The 19,112-nt window shown below is 35.4% G+C and overlaps 1 protein-coding gene across 1 annotated transcript in view; it reads right to left on the bottom strand.

Annotated features, from left to right (window-relative positions):
- Positions 1–19,112, bottom strand: part of LOC124105780 (cytochrome P450 20A1) — a 58,030-nt gene that overhangs the window by 32,221 nt on the left and 6,697 nt on the right. The window contains exons 2-4 of the mRNA XM_046463123.2: positions 12,522–12,571; positions 11,571–11,737; positions 9,732–9,874 (exon numbers count right to left, since the gene is read on the bottom strand). Of these exons, the coding sequence (XP_046319079.1) occupies positions 9,732–9,874; positions 11,571–11,737; positions 12,522–12,571 (360 nt within the window). The remainder of the gene's footprint in view (positions 1–9,731; positions 9,875–11,570; positions 11,738–12,521; positions 12,572–19,112) is intronic.

Raw genomic sequence — 19,112 nt, 5'->3', positions numbered from 1 at the left:
AAGTGAAACATTTGGGGGCTGGGGTTGTGGCTCAGTGGTAGAAAGCTTGCCTAGCATGCCTGAGGCACTGGGTTTGATCCCCAGCACCACATAAACAAACTAAATAAACAAGATAAAGGTACTGTGTCCATCTACAACTAAATTTTTTTTTTAAATTAAAGTCAAACATTTGGAAATAAAACTTGTTTTTTGGAAAAGAGAAGTCTTAATGATTCTAATCCAGGTTAACTGAATTGATTCAGTTAATATACTTTTTAAAAAAAAATTTTAGTTATGGATGGACATAATACCTTTATTTATTTATATGTGGTGCTGAAGATTGAGCCCAGTGCCTCATGCATGCTAGGCAACTGCTCTACCACTGAGCCACAACACCAATCCAGTTAATATACTTATAATAGAACTCTCAGGAGCCTGTCTGTAGTCCTGGTTACAATGGAGGCTAACTGAGGAGGATCCCTTGAACCCAGGAATTCAAGACCGCCTGAGCAACATAGTAAGACGCTGTCTCAAAAAAGAAATAAGGAAAAGATAAGGAAAGAATGAATTAAAAATGAACTCAAATTTGAGTGAAGTATAACATGAAAATAGTGATCAAAATACAATATAACTACATAACTTAAAAATTACTTTTGGGCTGGAGGTGTAGCTTGATGAATGAGCACTTGCCTAGCATATACAAGGCCCTGGGTTGGATTCCCATCAACATAAACGCATGCATGTGCACACTCAAAATTTACTTTCAAGTTACCAACAAAATGATTCCACACACAATAGTTGCCCAAGATGTGTAATTTCAACTGGTCTAAACATATTAAACAAAAATGCCAGAAATAATTAACAAGTTTTAAAGTGTGCCTTTTTGAGTAGTGTGATATAATCTCACACAGTCATGCTTTGTCCTGCCCAGTATGTGAATCATTCCTTCATGCAACACATTCATACAGTACGTACTACCTGCCCTGTTAGCCAAATAGTAAATCTAAAGAAGAAACACAAATGGCCAACAAATAGTAGACACTTATCTAAAGAAGAAATACATATGGCCAACAAATACATAAAAAAAGTCCTTCATCATTAACAATTAGGGAAATGCATATCAAAACTACACTGAGATTTCATTTCTCACCAGTCAGAATGGCAGTCATCAAGGATACAAACAATAAGAAATGGTAGGATGTAGAGAAAAGGGACACTTTTATACTGTTGGTGGAACTGTAAATTAGTACAAGCACTATGGAAATCAATATGGAAGTTCCTCAAAAGACTAGGAATAGAACCACTATAAGACCCAGCAATACCATTCCTTGATTTTATTCTAAAGAATTAAAGTCATCATACTACCATAATATATGCATACCCATGCTTATTATGCATACCCATGCACAATTCACAATAGCCAAACTATGGAATCAGCCTAATGTGTCTGTCATTGGAAGAATGGACTTAAAAAAATGTATATAGTATATATAAACTTTGGTGTTTTATTCAGCCTTAAAGAATAATGAAATTATGCCAATTGCAGGAAAATGGAAGAAACTTGAGAACATTATGTTAAGCAAAATAAGCCAAACTCAGAAACTGTCAAGGGTCACATATTTTCTCTCATATGTGGAAGCTAGAGAGGAAAAAAGGAAAAGAAAGGTGGTGGTGGGGGAATCCCATGAAAATCAAAGGGAAATCACTAGAAGAAGACCAGGGAATGGAGGAGTGGAGGAAAAGGGGAAATATTGTGGAATGATATTGACCAAATTATATTGTTTTATTATGTGCATGTATGAATATGAAACAACAAATCCCACTATTATGTACAATTATAATGTACAAATAAAAATATGGAGAAAAATAAAAAATATCTCTCCAAATTTTGTCTTGCGTTATTTATGTACCTTTACATGGCTAAGAGTTCTGTTAATTAGATCTAGTGATTTAACAGTTATGGTTGAGTATCTATGCTAAAATATTTACTACCAGCTACCTTAATATCATGCATAAATCTCATGTTTATGAGTATAAATTGTAAAGACCCAACAAATGTTTAATATTTAATATTTAATATTTAATCTTATCATGAATATTCAATAAAAATATAATCATCTATAGACATCCTCAGAATGTTAAGATTAAAATACTGCACAGGTAACTCAGAAGTAGAGTACTCATCTAACATGCACAAGGCCCTGGGTTCTATGCCCAGTATTGAAAATAAATAAATTAATTAATCAATAGCTAAATGGGGCATGGTGGTGCATGGGGTGGCTGAAGCAGGAGGATCTCCTAAGCTCCAGAACTGGAAACCAGTCTGGCAACATTACAAGACTAAAACATTTTAAAAATTTGTGTTAATTTTAACTAACATAATATTATATGACAGAAAAATAAAGCTTAAAATGAATTTCTACTTGGAGGCAGGTTTATAATTCAATAGATAAGACATTAGCATGTATACATAATCTTTCAGAAAAATACAAATTTCCTTTTTTTAAAAAAAGCGTTTATTAGCAGGTGGGAGCTGTAGATCAGTGATAGATCACTTGCCTAGTACTGTGAGGCACTGGGTTCAAACCTCAACACCACATAAATAAATAAATAAACAAATAAACAAATAAATAAAATAAAGGTATTGTGTCCATCTTCAGCTAAAAAATATATTTTTTAAAGTGGTTAGAAATTTATTTAGTAATTATTGTGAAATTATTAGAATTTCAGAGACGTGATTGTGTGTGTGTGTGTGTGTGTGTGTGTTTTCCTGGGATCAAACCTAGAGCTTCAAACGTGCTAGACAATTGCTCTACCACTGAGCTACACGCCCAGCAAGGCAAAGCAGGTAATTTTTAATTCCACCTTACATTAGGATATTATTAACTGCAAGACTAAAGAAAATTTAAAGAAAGAAAACCAACCAAACAAAATATATCCTAGGGGAGTAGAACTGGCCTATCAGCCTTGTGGATAAGTATAAAGCTCTAGAATCAAGTGACTGGAATCAAATCCTAATCCTACTACTTTTTTTATTAGCTATACGACCTTGGACAAGCTACTTAAATATTCTGTGCTTCATTTTCTTCATCTGTAAAAAGAGGGAAACAATAATACCTACCTATAAAGTACTTGTGAGGATTAAATGAGTTAATGCAAGCTATTAAATCAATTAATTCAATAATTTTGTCTATTAATATTACTAAGCTATCAATTAAGCAGATTCTAGATAATAGCTATAAATTCTAAATTCCAGAAATACTTGTTTAATCAGAATATGGCCCAGAAATCATAGGAATATATAGGATTAAAGCACAGAAAGAGAAATTACACTCACAGAATTAAAGTGGAGGTTTATACACAGCGTTGAAGCAAAGATGGGCAGGACAGGAAGGAATCAGAATTCACAGGACAGAGATGACAGATTAATCATTAGAGGATTTAGTCTGAATGCAGAACTCACATCTAAACAAAAAAAGGAGAAAAAACGCCAAAAAAGTTTACTGTGGCAATATGAAACATAACAACTTATTTTAAGGTAATAATTCTGGTAAATAGTGCTGTTCTACCTGGTCTTAAAGAAACCATTGGTGGGCTGGGGTTGTGGCTCAGTGGTAGAGTGCTTGCCTAGCATGTGTGAGGCACTGGTTCAATTCTCAGTACCACATATAAACAAATAAATAAAATAAAGGTCCATCAATGACTAAAAATTTTTAAAAAAGAAAAGAAACCATTGGTGAGCCGGATGCTGTGACGCACGCCTATAATTCCAGCAACTAAGGAGGCTGAGGCAGGAGGAATATGAGTCCAAAGTCAGTCTCAGCAACTTAGTGAGGTCCTAAAGCAACTCAATGAGCTACTGTCTCTAAATAGAATACAAAAAGGGCTAGAGATGTGGCTGAGTGGTTAAGCACCACTGGTTCAATCCCTGGTACAAAAAAAAAAAAAAAAAAAAGAAAGAAAGAAAGAAATCATTGGTGGGGAGAAGAAAGATGCTCTGACAGCAGCACTTCTTACTATGTTTTTGCTGATTAATTATTTAATTGTTATTTCTGACTAATTCCTAATTTAGTACCTGGCTGTGCAATAGAGTTGACAACATAAACCTATCAGACAGATTTCTCACATACAGATCTAGTATATGAACCAAACCCTGAAAACATGATGGCAGGAAATGTGAAAATTGGGAACTAATTTTCCACCTGGATTTGTCTTTGCTTGAGAGAAGAAAAGGATAGAATATAAACAAAAGAGAAAGTTTGGAAAATGGAGGCTGTCATAAAAGATATAGAAATTGAGAATTATATATTTTGAAACATAGAAGACAGAATCATTAAGGCTTTTAACAATAATTACTGGAAAAAAAAAAGGTGCTTCCATCATTGAAAGCAAAACAAAGCAAAATGAACAAAATTCCCTGGAGACATGCACACAAAAGTATTTCTTACTGACAACTGTTACATGTTCAGATGGAATAAAAAGGAAGATTCTAATTGGTGGATGCTCAGAAAGAGGTGCCATAACTGTTTCTGGGGAGGTCAGTGAACAGTGACAGCAACAGTTGTGGCAATCAAAGCAGGTCGCCTGAGAGACTCTGAGAACTCCACAGGTGAGCACAGCTGATATAACACCCCGGGATACAAAATAGCAATGATAACAAGGAGGCCTGGAAATCTGGATACATGAGTGTCTTGACAGCCCTGAGAATACTGGCCACCAGTTACAAACTGCGAACTCAAAGGGATACAAAATAATCAGCAGTAAGCCATAGTTAAAGGTCTTGTCCCATCTGCTCTTAGATGCAAAACTGCAGAGAGGAACCAACATTTTAATTAATGCTTACAGTGCCATCAGAAAGCCAGCCTCAAGTCTTAAATGGAAAATGTTTGAGTTTCGAATAGAACTCCAATAAGGGAAAAGATGGCTTTAAACATAAACCAAATGTAATATTGGAAAGCTGATAGCATAAAGAGTCAATATAGGTGTCCTTTTAAGAATTACTAGGTTTTGTTTTTTTTTTTTTAAAAAAGCTACCAAACTGCTTATAATGTACAGGCAGAACATTTTTAGGAGGAATAAACAAAGTTATAGAAGAGAAGAAGAAAAAGAAATGGAAACTCATCATTTGTCTACTACCTGCTAAATATTGCTAAGGCCTTTAAATATCATGTCTGCATTGGTATTATGTCTGAGATTTGATTTAATATAACCTAAAGAAGACAGGATAAGTATGGGTATAAATAAAGTAACACTGAATGAAAATTAATAACTATTAAAGTTTGGTGATGAGCACATGAATGGTCATTATGCCAGTCTCTCTGTTTTTGCTTCTTCAAAATTTTCCAATACTGAAAAATTTACTAATCTATATAATGTGAAAACAAGTTGGGTGTGTTTGTACATTTTTGAGTAAATGTAGGTTCAATCTCTATAGAACACAAACTTCAATATAACCCTCCAAATGAGACACTAACAATTCTGCATGAAAGAGGAAAACATACTACCTGAGTTGGAAACTTTGATAAAGAGGTGTCATTTCAGAGGATCAGAAAAAATATAAGCAAGGAGAAATGTTCATAGAACAGAAGAATGTGGAGGGGAGGCAGCCAGCAAATACACAACAGGAAAAACTACTTGTCACACAAAAGGCAAGGAAAGGTATTGAATGGTTACTAGGTCCTCGGACCTGTTGTTAGGTGTTGTACATGATTATCTCATAGAATCCCCACCATGATTTGTAATGTGGATGTTCTTAGCCCACAAGGGTCAAGTATGCATAAAGATCATGCAGATACCAAATAATAGCAAGGCGCAAAGCCTCTGCTACCTGATGCCCAGGCTTAACAGTCTTTCATTATACAATAATGCTATCTTTCCAAAAAGCTACATTAAATATACAACAATAAAAAGCTTTGTTTCAAGTATAAGATTAGGAAAATAATCTAAGATGGGAGAGAAAGAGGAGAAAATTGATTACTCTTGCTATGTAAGTATACCTGGGTTGTTATGGAAGTTTAGAGAGGGTACACAGGGAGAATATACTTAACTACACTGGAGGTTTGAGTAGAGTTAGCCAGGGAGGGTTTGGAAAAATGTTTCAGAGAAGAAAATAAGAGAATAGACCCATGGAAGTTAAAAGAAGAGTTAAAGAACTGAGGAACTTTAAACTGACCAGTGTTTAGTCAGTGATTTAATAGACATTTACTAAGAGCCTGCTCTACACCAAAAGTCAAATATACAGTAGTAATCAGAATAGTCCCCGCTTTCAAGAAACACAAACTTCAGTGATACATTAAAAGAATTACAAATCAGACTGGGAATGTTTCCCAGTGGTAGAGCACTTGCTGGACATGCATAAGGCCCTGGGTTAAATTCTGAGCCCACCTCTCACATACACACAATACAAACAGGGAAAAATGATGTGAAAGAAAGACAGTGTGTCACGATAGCACCTGAAAAGGGATGGTGGGATGATCAGAGACAGCTTCTTTGGGAAAGTGACATTTAAAGTAGAACCTGGGGGCTGGGGTTGTGGCTTAGGAGTACAGTGCTCATCTAGCACGTATGAGGCACTGGGTTCAATCCTCAGCACCACATAGTAATAAAATAAAGATATTGTGTCCATTAAAACTAAAAAATAAATGTTAAAAAAAAAGAAGAAGAAGAAGAAGAAAGTAGGACCTGGCTGGGCACAGTAATCCCCGAGACTCAGGAGGCTAAGGCAGGAGTATCCCAAGTTTGAGGCTGGCCTCAGCAACTTACTGTTATTTTGAGACAGTGTCTCAAAATAAAAAATGGAAAAAGGGACAGTGTGTAGTTTAGTGGTAAAGTGCCCCTGGGTTCAATCCCTAGTACCAAAAATAAGTAAATAAATAAACTAGGACCTGAAGAATGCACATGCATTAACTAGATGTGTGGATGATGAGGGAGACATTCCAGGCCATGGAAACAGAATATACAGAGGGCCTGAAGAAGAGAAAAAGATATGTCTGAAGAAATAAAAGGCAAGTACGGCTAAAGTATACACACAAAAGAGGATGCAGGAAACGAGGCTGGAAAGGTAGGCATGCAAACTATACATACTCTCCAAAACTACATTAAAAACTCTGGAGTTTTTCCCAAGAACACAGAGAAAACTGAAGATTTTTGTGAAGGGAATAGTAGGAGGTGTATTTTGAATGTTTCTATTCTAAAGGGTTCTAGACTCAGAATCTACAGCTACCAAAGGGTCTATACATAGAATCCATGGGTCCACGAATTTAGATGAGGGGAAAATTAATTTTTCTCTAATCTCTTACATAAAATTTATCTTTTCCTCAATTATGATTATAAGCCCTTTGATTTTTTAACCAATACAAATCTCAAAATACTTAAACATTGTATTATAGTTATTATAAAAATCTCAAATTCATGGTTTTATGCCTCACAACATACTACTTTAAAGTCACAGAAGTTTTTAGAAGCACTTACATGTTATTTAATATATTAATAATGATGCATGTATATTATAAGATTACAAGTATTTAAAAAAATAACACTTTGATGACTGCATTGGTTTCCTTTGTAGCTAAGTATTTTAAAATGTTATTCTCAGGGCTGAGGATGCAACTCAATTGTGGAGCATTTGCCCAGCATACTACATGCTCAGCACGGGGAGCAGGGCAGGGAGAAAAAATTATTCTGAGTGAAGTCCAAAGGTTTCACTAAATCACCAGGAGTTCATGTCATAAAAAGAACCTCTGCAGAGGGCTGGGGTTGTAACTCAGTGGTAGAGCACTTGCCTAGCAAGTGTGAGGCACTGGGGTCGATCTTCAGCACCACATAAAAATAAATAAAGGTATTGTGTCTATCGACATCTTAAAAAAAAAAAAAAAAAAAAGAACCCCTGCAGAGGATGGAAAACAGATGGGGAGAGGGAGCCACAAAGAAAGGAGAGGACCAACCAATTCAAGTTAAAAAAAAAAAATTATGAAAATTTAAGCTACAGCAGTAGCAGTGTTGATGAAGACTAGACCAATTTGAAGATAATAAGGAGGTCAAATTATTCTTCTCAAATGTGATTTTCAAATAAGATTATCATCAAAAATTTATAATACAATTGTAAATTTAAAATGCAGAGTTTATTCATATAGTATTATGCTGATTACACTAAAATTCTATTGTGCAAAGAAAACACTGGAACATTATAAAGTATTAAAAAATGTTAAACATGGTTATTACTGGATGATGAATAGTATTAAAAATGCTATTTTTTCCTTTGGATTCATCTAAAATGTACCATATTTTATAAAATAACTATAATAAAAAACAATTTTAAAGTTATTTTGGAAAAATGTTAATGAAATTAAAAAATGCTTATGGTATGTTTTGAAATAAAAAGTATGTGAACTTATGTATATAGTATGATCTCAAAAATATATTAATATTCATATATTGTGATATAGTGAAATTATGGGTAACTTCTTTTTTTTAATATTTATTTTTTAGTTGTAGTTGGACACAATACCTTTATTGATTTTTATGTGGTGCTGAGGATCGAACACAGGGTCTTGGACATGCGAGGCGAGTGCTCTACTGCTGAGCCACAACCCCAGGCCCATGGGTAACTTCTTTATGTTAGATTTTCCATGTTTATTACAGTAACCAAACAATACTTTTATAAATTATATTAATTAAAGAAGGCATAGATGGAAAAGAAAAAGGATTCTTTGGGTTGAGGGCACAGCTTAGTGGTAAAGTGCTTGCCTGGCATATGTGAGGCTCAGGATTCAATCCTTAGCACTGGGGGGAGGGGAGGATTTCTTATGGTTTAAGATCAGATGGAACAAAGGACTGAGATAGGCTAGGGGTAGAGCTCAGTTGGTAGAGTGCCTGCCTCACATGCACAAGGCCCTGGGTTCAATCCCCAGCACCACAAACAAAAAAAGGACTGAGATGACTACAGTCTATTGGTGGGGAATAGGACGCTGAAGGAGTCCAAATGTTAGGGGCTCTCATCTCAGTAAAGCAAGAAATCTACGGCAAGCAAGGGGTTGGGTATGACTGGCAGTACTAAAATAAGGGTTAAGGTTTGGAAGAGTCCTGTGGAAATTCAGAGAAATGTCAGATAACACACTGCTCAGCAAGATCTTGAGTGACAAAAGTAAAATGCTATGGATTACTATTCTGGTTCTCAGACTTTGGAACTTTCCTCTACTGTATTAGACTTCCTTTCACTTGTCTATTAATTTATATTTGATTGCTTCTTTATATTATCCTACACTTCCCTCCCCCTTTTCTTTATTTTACTCTAGCTTCCACATATGAGAGAAAACATTTGACTTTTGAGTTTGGCTAATTTCATTTATCAATATATTCTCCATTTCTATCCAGTGACTGGCAAATGCCATAAATTCTTTCTTTCTTTCTTTTTTTAAGGGATTGTTTTAAGTGATTTCAGATCATGTTTTAGCAAACACTGGCTTTAGAAGCTGGCCTAAAAACAATGGAAAAATGGATAAAACTTCATATAGTCTCTCTGTTCCCATCACTCTGACTTACACACTGAGTCTAGATGTTCAGATGTTTGTTTTGTGGGGTTTTTTGGTGGGCATGTGTTCTTTTGTTGGTTTTGTTTTAAAATCTCAGGAGAATAAAAATCAGCTTAGAAAAACAGGTGAAAAAAGAGTGGCAAAGTCAGGGCACACCAACAGTTTAAAAATTCACTATTCTCTACATTGCAGAACATCAGACCAAACTACAGGGCACCTTACCTTCAGCAGGAGAGCAAAATTACTCTGCAGAGACTTAGTCACACCATTTTCATACAATTTTTTCCTCAGGTGGTTTTCACTTCCACTCCCATTGCCAGATTGGTATTTCAATAACGACTTTAGCATGGTTTCAAAAGGGTCCACTGAAACAGAGAGATTATTTTTAAATAAAAATAATCACCTCAAAATAAAAACCCAACAAATATGTCTAGCAAAAAAAATACAGAAATAGGGAAGCAAGGGATGATAGCCCAGAGTACAACAATTTTTTTCACACTTCTTTAACAATCTTTCCAAAATGTGAACAGTTCAAGAGTCAACTAGCTAATCAGATTCCCAAAAACATTTATGACCCGTTATTTTTTGTTACAAAATGCTACCTTTATCCTTTGTACTTGGTTTGTCTTATTTGCTTATGAATTACCTCCTCTACCCCATTAATCTGTCTAACCCTATCACAGAACAAAATTCTTTAAATTAATATGGCTTTACTATATACTATACTATCTGATAGTACAAAGTTTTTCTTTGTTAATATCTTTTTTAGATTTATCCTGGCTGCTCATGTAAATTTTACACTTCCAGATGCACCCAGTAACTCCCCATCCCAATATAAAGCATTTAATCTGGAATTATTTTTTCCACATTTTTATTGGTACATTATAATTGTATACAATCATGGGCCTGATATATATTTATTCATGTACATAATATAATAATTTGGCCAATATCATTCCACAGTATTTTCCCTTTCCTTCACCTCCTCCCTTCCCCTGGTCCTTTTCCTTTACTCCACTAATCTCCCTTCAACTTTCATAAGATCCCTCACAACCTTTCTTTTTCTTTTGTCCTCCCTAGCCTGCACATATGAGAGAAATATGTGACCCCTGACTTTCTGATTCTGGCTTATTTCACTTAACGTTCTCAAGTTCCATCTATTTTCAAGCCAATGACATAATTTCATTCTTCTTTATGCTATTGTGTAGATAGACCACATTTTCTTTATCCATTCATCCATTGATGGACACCCTAGGCTGGTAAACTGTACTGCTATAAACATCTGTATGTATATGTTGCTATAGTATGCTGACTCAAATTTTTTAGGATAAGTATCAAGGAGTGCTATTGCTGAATCATATGGTGGTTCCATTCCTAGTCTTTGGAGGAACCTCCATACTGATTTCCATAGTGGTTGTGCTAATTTACAATATCACCAACAGTGTAAAAGTTCTTTTTCTCCACATCCTCACTAGCATTTCTTATTGTTTATGTTCTTGATGAGTGCCATTCTAACTGGCGTGAGATGAAATCTCAGTGTAGTTTTGCATTTCTCTAATTGCTAATGATGATGAACATTTTCTCATATATTTATTGGCCATCTGTATTTCTTCTTTTAAGAATGTCTGTTTAGTTCATTTATACATTTATTCATTGGGTTGTTTTCTTATTTGATATTACACTTTTTGAGTTCTTTACGTATTCTGGATTTTAATCCTCAATCAAAAGAGTAGCCAACAAAGATTTTCTCCCATTCTGTAGGTTTTCTCTTCACATTCTTAATTATTTCTTTTGCTGTGAAGAAACTTTTCATTATTTTCTGAACCACCAAAAGATCCTACAATAATTTACATTTTATTGTGTATATCTATAAATAAAAGAAAAAAATACACTTTTACAATACTGAGTTTTAAGTGTGTAATAAAGATTTCAGCACAATGACTAGTACACAGTATAAAACATTCACTAAATATTAGCTAATCCTACCTAAGAATAACGTATACTTCTTCATAAACATTTATTCTTAAAAGATAAGGATCAACTAATAGACTTTTAACTTACATGTCTTATTGGGGTTGATATGCTGCTTCAGTACATCCACAGTGCCCAAACTAACCACAAGACGCCTGCCAAACCAGAAAGAAACCACAGGCCCATATCTCTCATGCAAACCAACCAGGAACTCGTGTAAACTTCCATTGTTCACTATATCTGGAAGATTACCATCTCTGATAAAAGAGTAAAATTTAACAAAGTCATCCATCAATTTAACTTGGAAAAAAATCAGAAAAACCATACTTGATTCTGAATTAACTACATAAACAGATGAGGTTATGTTTGTGAAATTCAAATTACTGCAAAATCCAAAACTCAATTACATTTGCCCTCTTGTTATATTTCTATAGGTATATTTAAAAATGGATTTGTATGGGAATTACTCTTCAATGCAAATAAGAATGTCACACAACGAACAGGTGACACATTCTGGAGAACTACCCAACTACTATAGCACCTTGTCCTGAGATAGCAGTGGACATCATAATAGGCTGATGAAATCAGATCAATTATGGCAATTTTTTTCTTCTTTCCTTCTATCTTGTCCTATTGTCAGCTTTTTCTGGCAAGGAGTAGTGAAAGCAATTAATGTTTCTGATTTACAAAGCCCTCCTTTCAGCTCTTAACAAAGTTTAGGTCTATGTCAACAGTTAAAGTTAAAGCAAATAAAGGAAGCGAATAAGATGAATAATCCAAAAATATGGTTTACTTTTTACTATATATTTTTTTAGTTATAGATGAACACAATATCTTTATTTATCTTTTTTTTTTTTTTTTAATGTCGTGCTAAGAATCGAACCTAGTGCCTCAGGCATGCGAGGCAAATGCCCTACCACTGAGCCTCAACCTCAGACCCTGGTTTACTTTTGATACCAAAAATAAGTTGATTCCAAAAAGTTTATTCCAAAAATAAGTTTACTCCAAAATAAATTTATTCCAAAAGAAATAATTACTCACTTTTCTTCAGTTGGAGTAATCCCTGGAATTCCTGCAGCCTGTCTGGAAGCCTTCAAGAAAAAAAAAAAAAGTTTAGTATAATGAATTATCATATATCCCACAAGTCTGATGTGTTTTATTAAGACATATGTAGGACCTTAAGAAGTGGATTTCCTATTCCAAGTTGACGCTAAGGAATTATTTCTATATTAAAATATTTTTAAAATAGTGCCTCTGCATACAATAGAATTACCTTAATATTCTTCCCTACACCAATTAAACTAAATTATTCAAAGAATATCCTTTTTTTTTTTTTGTAATTGTAGATGGACAGCATGCCTTTATTTTATTTGTGTATTTTTTTTATGTGGTGCTGAGGATCGAACCAAGTACCTCCCACATGCAAGGCAAGAAGAGCTCTGCCACTGAGCTACAGCCCCAGCCCCCAGGTACATTTTTCTTTGTTCTGAGTCTATGAATTGTCTCAGCTGGCTTGACTTAAAAACACAATCAAGTGGTGCTTGGTGGTGTAGGCCTATAATCCCAGCAATTTGGAAGGCTGAGGCAAGAGGATTATAAATTCAAAGCCAGCCTCAGCAACTTAAGTGAGGCCCTAAGCAATTTAGCAAGACCCTATCTCAAAATAAAAAATAAAAAGGTCTGGGGATGTGGCTTAGCACCCTTAGGTTCAATCCCTGGTACACAATAAATAAATAAATAAATAAATGTTCATGCTTATAATAACTTCATCCCGGAAACAATCACACTCTTTCTAATCAAACAATTTACCGAAATACAGTGATTATATGGACTGAATTGAATGTCTGTGTCCTCAAAATTCATATGTTGACATCTAATTCCCAAAGTGATAGGACTGTGGGAGGTAAGCGGGCAGAGTTCAAACGAATGAAATCATGCCATGGTTAAGTTGGGAAGGAACTTGTTTGCCCAGTCCACCATGTGAAGACAGAGCAAGAATGCACAATCCATGAACCAAGAAATGAAGCCTCACCAGAAACTTCCCAGTCCCCAACTGGCAGAAATAAATTTCTGTTGTTTATAAGCCATACACCTTATGTATCTATAACAGGAGCCCAAAAAGACTAAGACAATAATATTCCTCTTTTTTTTTTTTTTTTAAGTGTAGTACAGTCAGTAAGGTGTCTGGTATAAAAATATAATAAGTGATAAGAGAATTCACAGTAAACTGTTGAGTGACATCCTTTAAGGAATGAATTTTGGGGGAGTTTAGGGGATTTTGATTTTTTTAATTTTCTTTTTTAATTTTTTAAGTTATTGTCTTATTCATTTATTTTATATGTAGTGCTGAGAATTTAACCCAGTGCCTCATACATGTAAGGCAAGTGTTCTACCACTAACCCACAACCCCAGGCCAATTTTTTTTACAATTTTCTCCTGGGTTTATGGTGGCTAGGGCTGGGGATCAGCGTTATTTTAAATTTTATAATAAGTGTATGTTACTTACTAAACTTTTTACAAAACAGTTCTTAAATAAATACTCAGCTTTAGAATTAATTCTGAATTTTATCAATGATACTGACTAGCACCAATCAGAGTTTTATATATTTGGCATTCTTCTTTTTAATTTAATTTAATTAAATTAAAAATTTTAATTGGACACGATATCTTAATTTTACTCTGGATATGACAGTTCCTTCACTAACTATACTTCATAACAGAAATGAAGGGTGAGCCCCAGAATTCCATGCAAATGCTCTTCTACCCTTTACTGTAGCTACATTTAGAGAATACCTAACATAATGAGGGGTATCCCAAACTGGCATGCACCTGGAAAGAATCTACAAAACTTTAATCTCCCATATAATCATTGTCTTACCATCATAGGCCTTGAGACCATTCAGAATGACGCTATTAATACCTTTTTTCTTACATTAGACAACACAAGAAGCCTAGGACTACCATTTTCCTCATCCCCTAGACCAGCCCAGGAGCTCCTGGACTCTGGCTTTCACAACTCTGTGGAACTGGCTCATTAAAACCCTAATCTGGAGTTTTTCAAGATGGCAGAATAGAGGAGGTCTCATTCCTGGCTGCTCCATGCCATGAAACCAAGAAAGTAGACAGGCAGCTTCTTTACAAGGTAAGAGAACAAAAAAAAAGCAGGGGGGTTGTATGGAGAGATTTTACTGGAACTTAAAACTAGACATTCAAAGTGGACCAGGGACAGAGGAGGTTGGCTATAATAAAAAAGGAAAAAAATCCCCAGCAGCGTAGCTGCTGCCTTGGCTGGGGGCTTGGAAGCACCTGCCAGGGTGGTCCCTCTGTGAGCATAGTAGAAGGATAAGAGAATTAGAGAAATTTGCATTTTTGGGAAGCCCAAGATGTGTCTGGATACAGAGTGTTTAGAGATCAAGAGCACAGCCCAATAAGCCTGAAAAAAACACTGTGTGATATCTATGGGCAGAGAAAGAAGCTGCCATCTCTCTAAAGGACATGCAGAGGACAAAGGAAGGAACCCATTTTGCAGCTGTGGTGCGGGGTCCAGCAGCTGAGGAAGCCCATCCTTGGCAAATCTGAGTCTGGCCCAAAATATAAGCCCAGTAAACACATTCTGCACAACATAGTGTGCTTAAGTGACCAGGAGAAAATCAAACCGGGAGACAGATTTATATGGGAGACAACTGGTCATGGAAACCTACCTGGCTCTTCCCCTCCCTCTCCAATCCAACTGCTTGCAGGACCTGCTGGAAGAGACATATCTAGCCTGGAACTCGCAATGGTACTGGTGGGAGAGATTGTTTCTCTAAACTTGAAACCAGGAAAGGTGGGGTTTGTGGGTGACATGGGGGACTAAAAATTGTCTCCCCACCACACAAGTGGATTTCCCCTGAGGTACAGTCTTCTAGCATGGACCAGCAAGTGCTGGGCACTGGAGGTGTGCTGATTTAAAACCTCCAGACCAACTGGCATTCAGCAAAGAGCCTGCAGCCCACCTAAACCTAAATCCTGCCTCCTGGAATTCCATCTACAGGATTACCTCTCTCACTTCAGTAATCCAGAGGGTGGAGCATCACACTCCAGAAAACCCCACCTAAAACTGCTGAGAAGAGAAGCTGAGAATGTTTTGAACATTCTCAACAATGGAAAGAACTGTTAAATTTTTTGTTAAGATTTTTTTCTTTAATTATTTTTCTCCATTTAATTGTGACCTTGATGGTACATGGACATTTATACATTTTCACATTTTTTTTCTTCATCTCTAGCATCTCTGAAGCCAGTTACATTTCATGGATTAGTTTTTTTTTGTGACCTACGATGTTTGATTAGTATATTTTAGTTTTGTACTCTCTTATTTTTATTTTTAATTTATCATATATGTGTGTGTGTGTGTGTATATATATATATATATATGTATGTGTATATATATATATATATATATATATATATATATATATATATATATATATATATATATATATATAATGTATATAATCTCCTACCTATTTCCTTGATTGTCTCTTTTCTTCCATTAGACAATCCCCATTGTTCTCTCTTTCACTCTTCCTTTTATCTTTTACTCTGTCTTCTCTCCTCCTCCCTCATAATTATCACATCCTAAAAAACTCTGGTCTCTCCCTGTCCATCATCTGAAATTCTAAAAGCTTTTGCAAAGTTGCTATATAGTAGGCAATAACTGATCGTATCATTTCTGTTTATTGTGATAATTAACATTGTAGATGTCATAGTAGGAACTATTTGGTTTAATGCTGCATATTGTTTGCATTGTTGTGATTATTTGTCTCCCCCTAAACAGTGAGATACTGGAAAACTTCAGGGACACTATACTTCCAACAGAGTGGAAACTCTACTGCCTCAGATCCACTCTGATACATGGGTAGACATATAAACAACATGAAAAAGCAAGGAAAAAATTTACCCCAAACAAACCAAGATACTCCAATAACCAATTCCATCAATCTGGAAGAAACACCAGAGAAAGAGTTCAAAATGTACATAGTTAAACTGATCTGCAAAGGAAAGGATAGTATAAGGAATGCAATCAGAGAAGAAATACAGGAAATGAAAGATCAATTCAATAAAGAGGCAGAGAGAGATCCTGTGGGGGAAAAAAAGCAGAAATCCTCAAAATGAATGAAACAATAAGCCAAATTAAAAACTCAATTCACCAACAGACTAGACCACTTGGAAGACAGAACCTCAGGCAATAAAGACAAAATATATAATCTTGAAAATAGCAGTGACCATGGAGAGAAGATGTTAAGAAACCATGAACAGAACTTCCAAGAAATATGGGATAACATGAAAAGACCAAGTAAGATTTATCAGGATAGATGAAGGCATGAAGATACACATTAAAAGAATGCACAATCTTTTCAATGAAATAAGATCAGAAAATTTCCCAAATCTAAAGAATGACATGGAAAACCAAACACAAGAGGCTAATACGACCCTAAATGTACAAAATTACAACAGACCCACACCAAGGCACATTGCAATGACAATGCCTAGCATAAGGAATAGGGAGAATTTTAAAGGTTGCAAGAAAAAAAATTAAATTACATATGGGGGAAACTAATTGGATCTCAGCTGATTTTTCAACACAGACCCTCAAAACTAGGAGGTCCTGAAATAACATAGCTCTGAAAGAAAATGGATGCCAACCAAGAATCCTATATCCAACAAAATTAAGCTTCAGATTTGAAGATGAAATAAAAACCTTCTATGATAAACAAAAGTAAATCAGAAGAAGAAGGAAGGAACTACACTAAAGGAATAGTCAATCAAAGGAGACACTAATTCAAATTAAAAACTAGAAATAAACCAAAATGACCAGGAATACAAATCATATTTCAATAATAACCTTAAATGTTAATAGCCTAAACTCATCAATCAAAAGACAAAGACTGGCAGATCAGATTAAAAAACAAGATCCAACAATATGCTGTCTCCAAAAGATTCACCTTATAGGCAAAGACAGCCATAGACTGGAAGGTAAAAAGATGGGAAAAAACATATAACTCATATGGATTGTATAAACAAGAAGGGATTTCTTTCCTTATATCAGATAAAGTGGACTTCAAGCCAAAGTAAATCAGAAGGAACAAAGAAGGACATTTCATACTGCTTAAGGGAATTACACATCAACAAGACATAACAATCATAAATATTTATGCCCCAAACAATGGAGCACCTATGTACATCAAATAAACTTTTCTCAACTTCAAGAATCAAATAGACCACAACACAATAATACTGGGTGACTTTAACATACCTCTCTCACTACTGGACAGATCCTCCAAACAAAAACAAAGAAACAATAGAACTAAATAATGCAATCAATAATTTAAACTTGACAGACATATATAGAATATCTCATCCATCAATGAGCGAATAGACTTTCTTCTCAGCAGCACATAGATCCTTCTCTAAAATAGACCATATCTTATGCCACAAACTCTTAGCAAATACAAAAAAAGGAAATAATACCTTGCATTCTATCAGATCATAATGGAATGAAATCAATGCTAGAGTAAAAAGTAGAAGCTACTCTAACATACGGAGACTAAATAATATGCTATTGAAAGACAAATGGATAGCAGGAGAAATTAGGGATAAAATCAAAACATACTTAGAGGTAAATGAGAATACTAATAAAATGTTTCAAAATCTCTGGGAAACTATGAAGGCAGTGCTAAAAGGAAAGTTCACTTCACTGTGCTCCTTTGTTGAGAGCCACAGCCGAAGGGGCCCCAGCAAACTTCCAGCTGCCAGCAAACTTCCAGGTGCCGGCTGATGATTGGCTCACAGCGGCCCCAGCAACATCTAGCTGATTGGCTCCTCTGTGGTGATGCTCATTGGGCTGTTTCCCTGCCCTTTCAGACCACGGAGCTGCTCATTGGGGGACTTTTTTGGCTCCGCCCACGTGACCCAGCCAATCGGCCTCAAGAGCAGGAGGATTGTGGGAGGTGGAGAGAAGCGTGTAGGGGAGAGAGAGGCTTGTGGAAAGCCGGTGGTGGCAGTTGAGGCTCTGAGGGTTTTTCCTGAGAGGCTGTTTTGTTTGGCGTGTGTGGTTCTAAAAATAAAGTTAGTTTCTTTTGACAAGTGGCTCCTGATTGTGCCCAGCCAGACTGCGGCACTCCTTCATTAAAAGAATAAAAAGTCAGGCTGGGGTTGTAGCTTAGTGGTAGAGTACTTACCTTGTATGTGGAAGGTACTGGGTTTGATCCTTAGCAACACATAAAAATAAAATAAGGTATTATGTCCATCTAGAACTAAAAACATATTTAAAAAAAAGAGTAAAAAGTCAACAAATAAATGACCTAACATTATATCTCAAAGCCCTAGAAAAAGAAGAATAAATAGACACCAAAAGCAGTAGAAGACAGGAAATAATGAAAACCAGAGCTGAAATCAACGTAATTGAAACAAAGGAAACAATTACAAAAGCTGACAAAACAAAAAGTTGGTTCTTTGAAAAAATAAATAAAATTGATAATCTGCTAGCCACGCTAACAGAGAGAGAAAACTCAAATTACTAAAATTTGTGATAAAAAAGGAAATATCATGACAGATGCTACTGAAATACAGAAGATAATTTAGAAACTATTT

The sequence above is a fragment of the Marmota monax genome, unplaced genomic scaffold (assembly GCF_021218885.2).
Source record: "Marmota monax isolate L192 unplaced genomic scaffold, Marmota_monax_Labrador192_F-V1.1 WCK01_AAM20220418_F8-fsc00095, whole genome shotgun sequence".
Classification (NCBI taxonomy): domain Eukaryota; kingdom Metazoa; phylum Chordata; class Mammalia; order Rodentia; family Sciuridae; genus Marmota; species Marmota monax.
The sequence above is the reverse complement of the archived record's forward strand: the minus strand, read 5'-3'. Positions and strand labels throughout refer to the sequence as shown.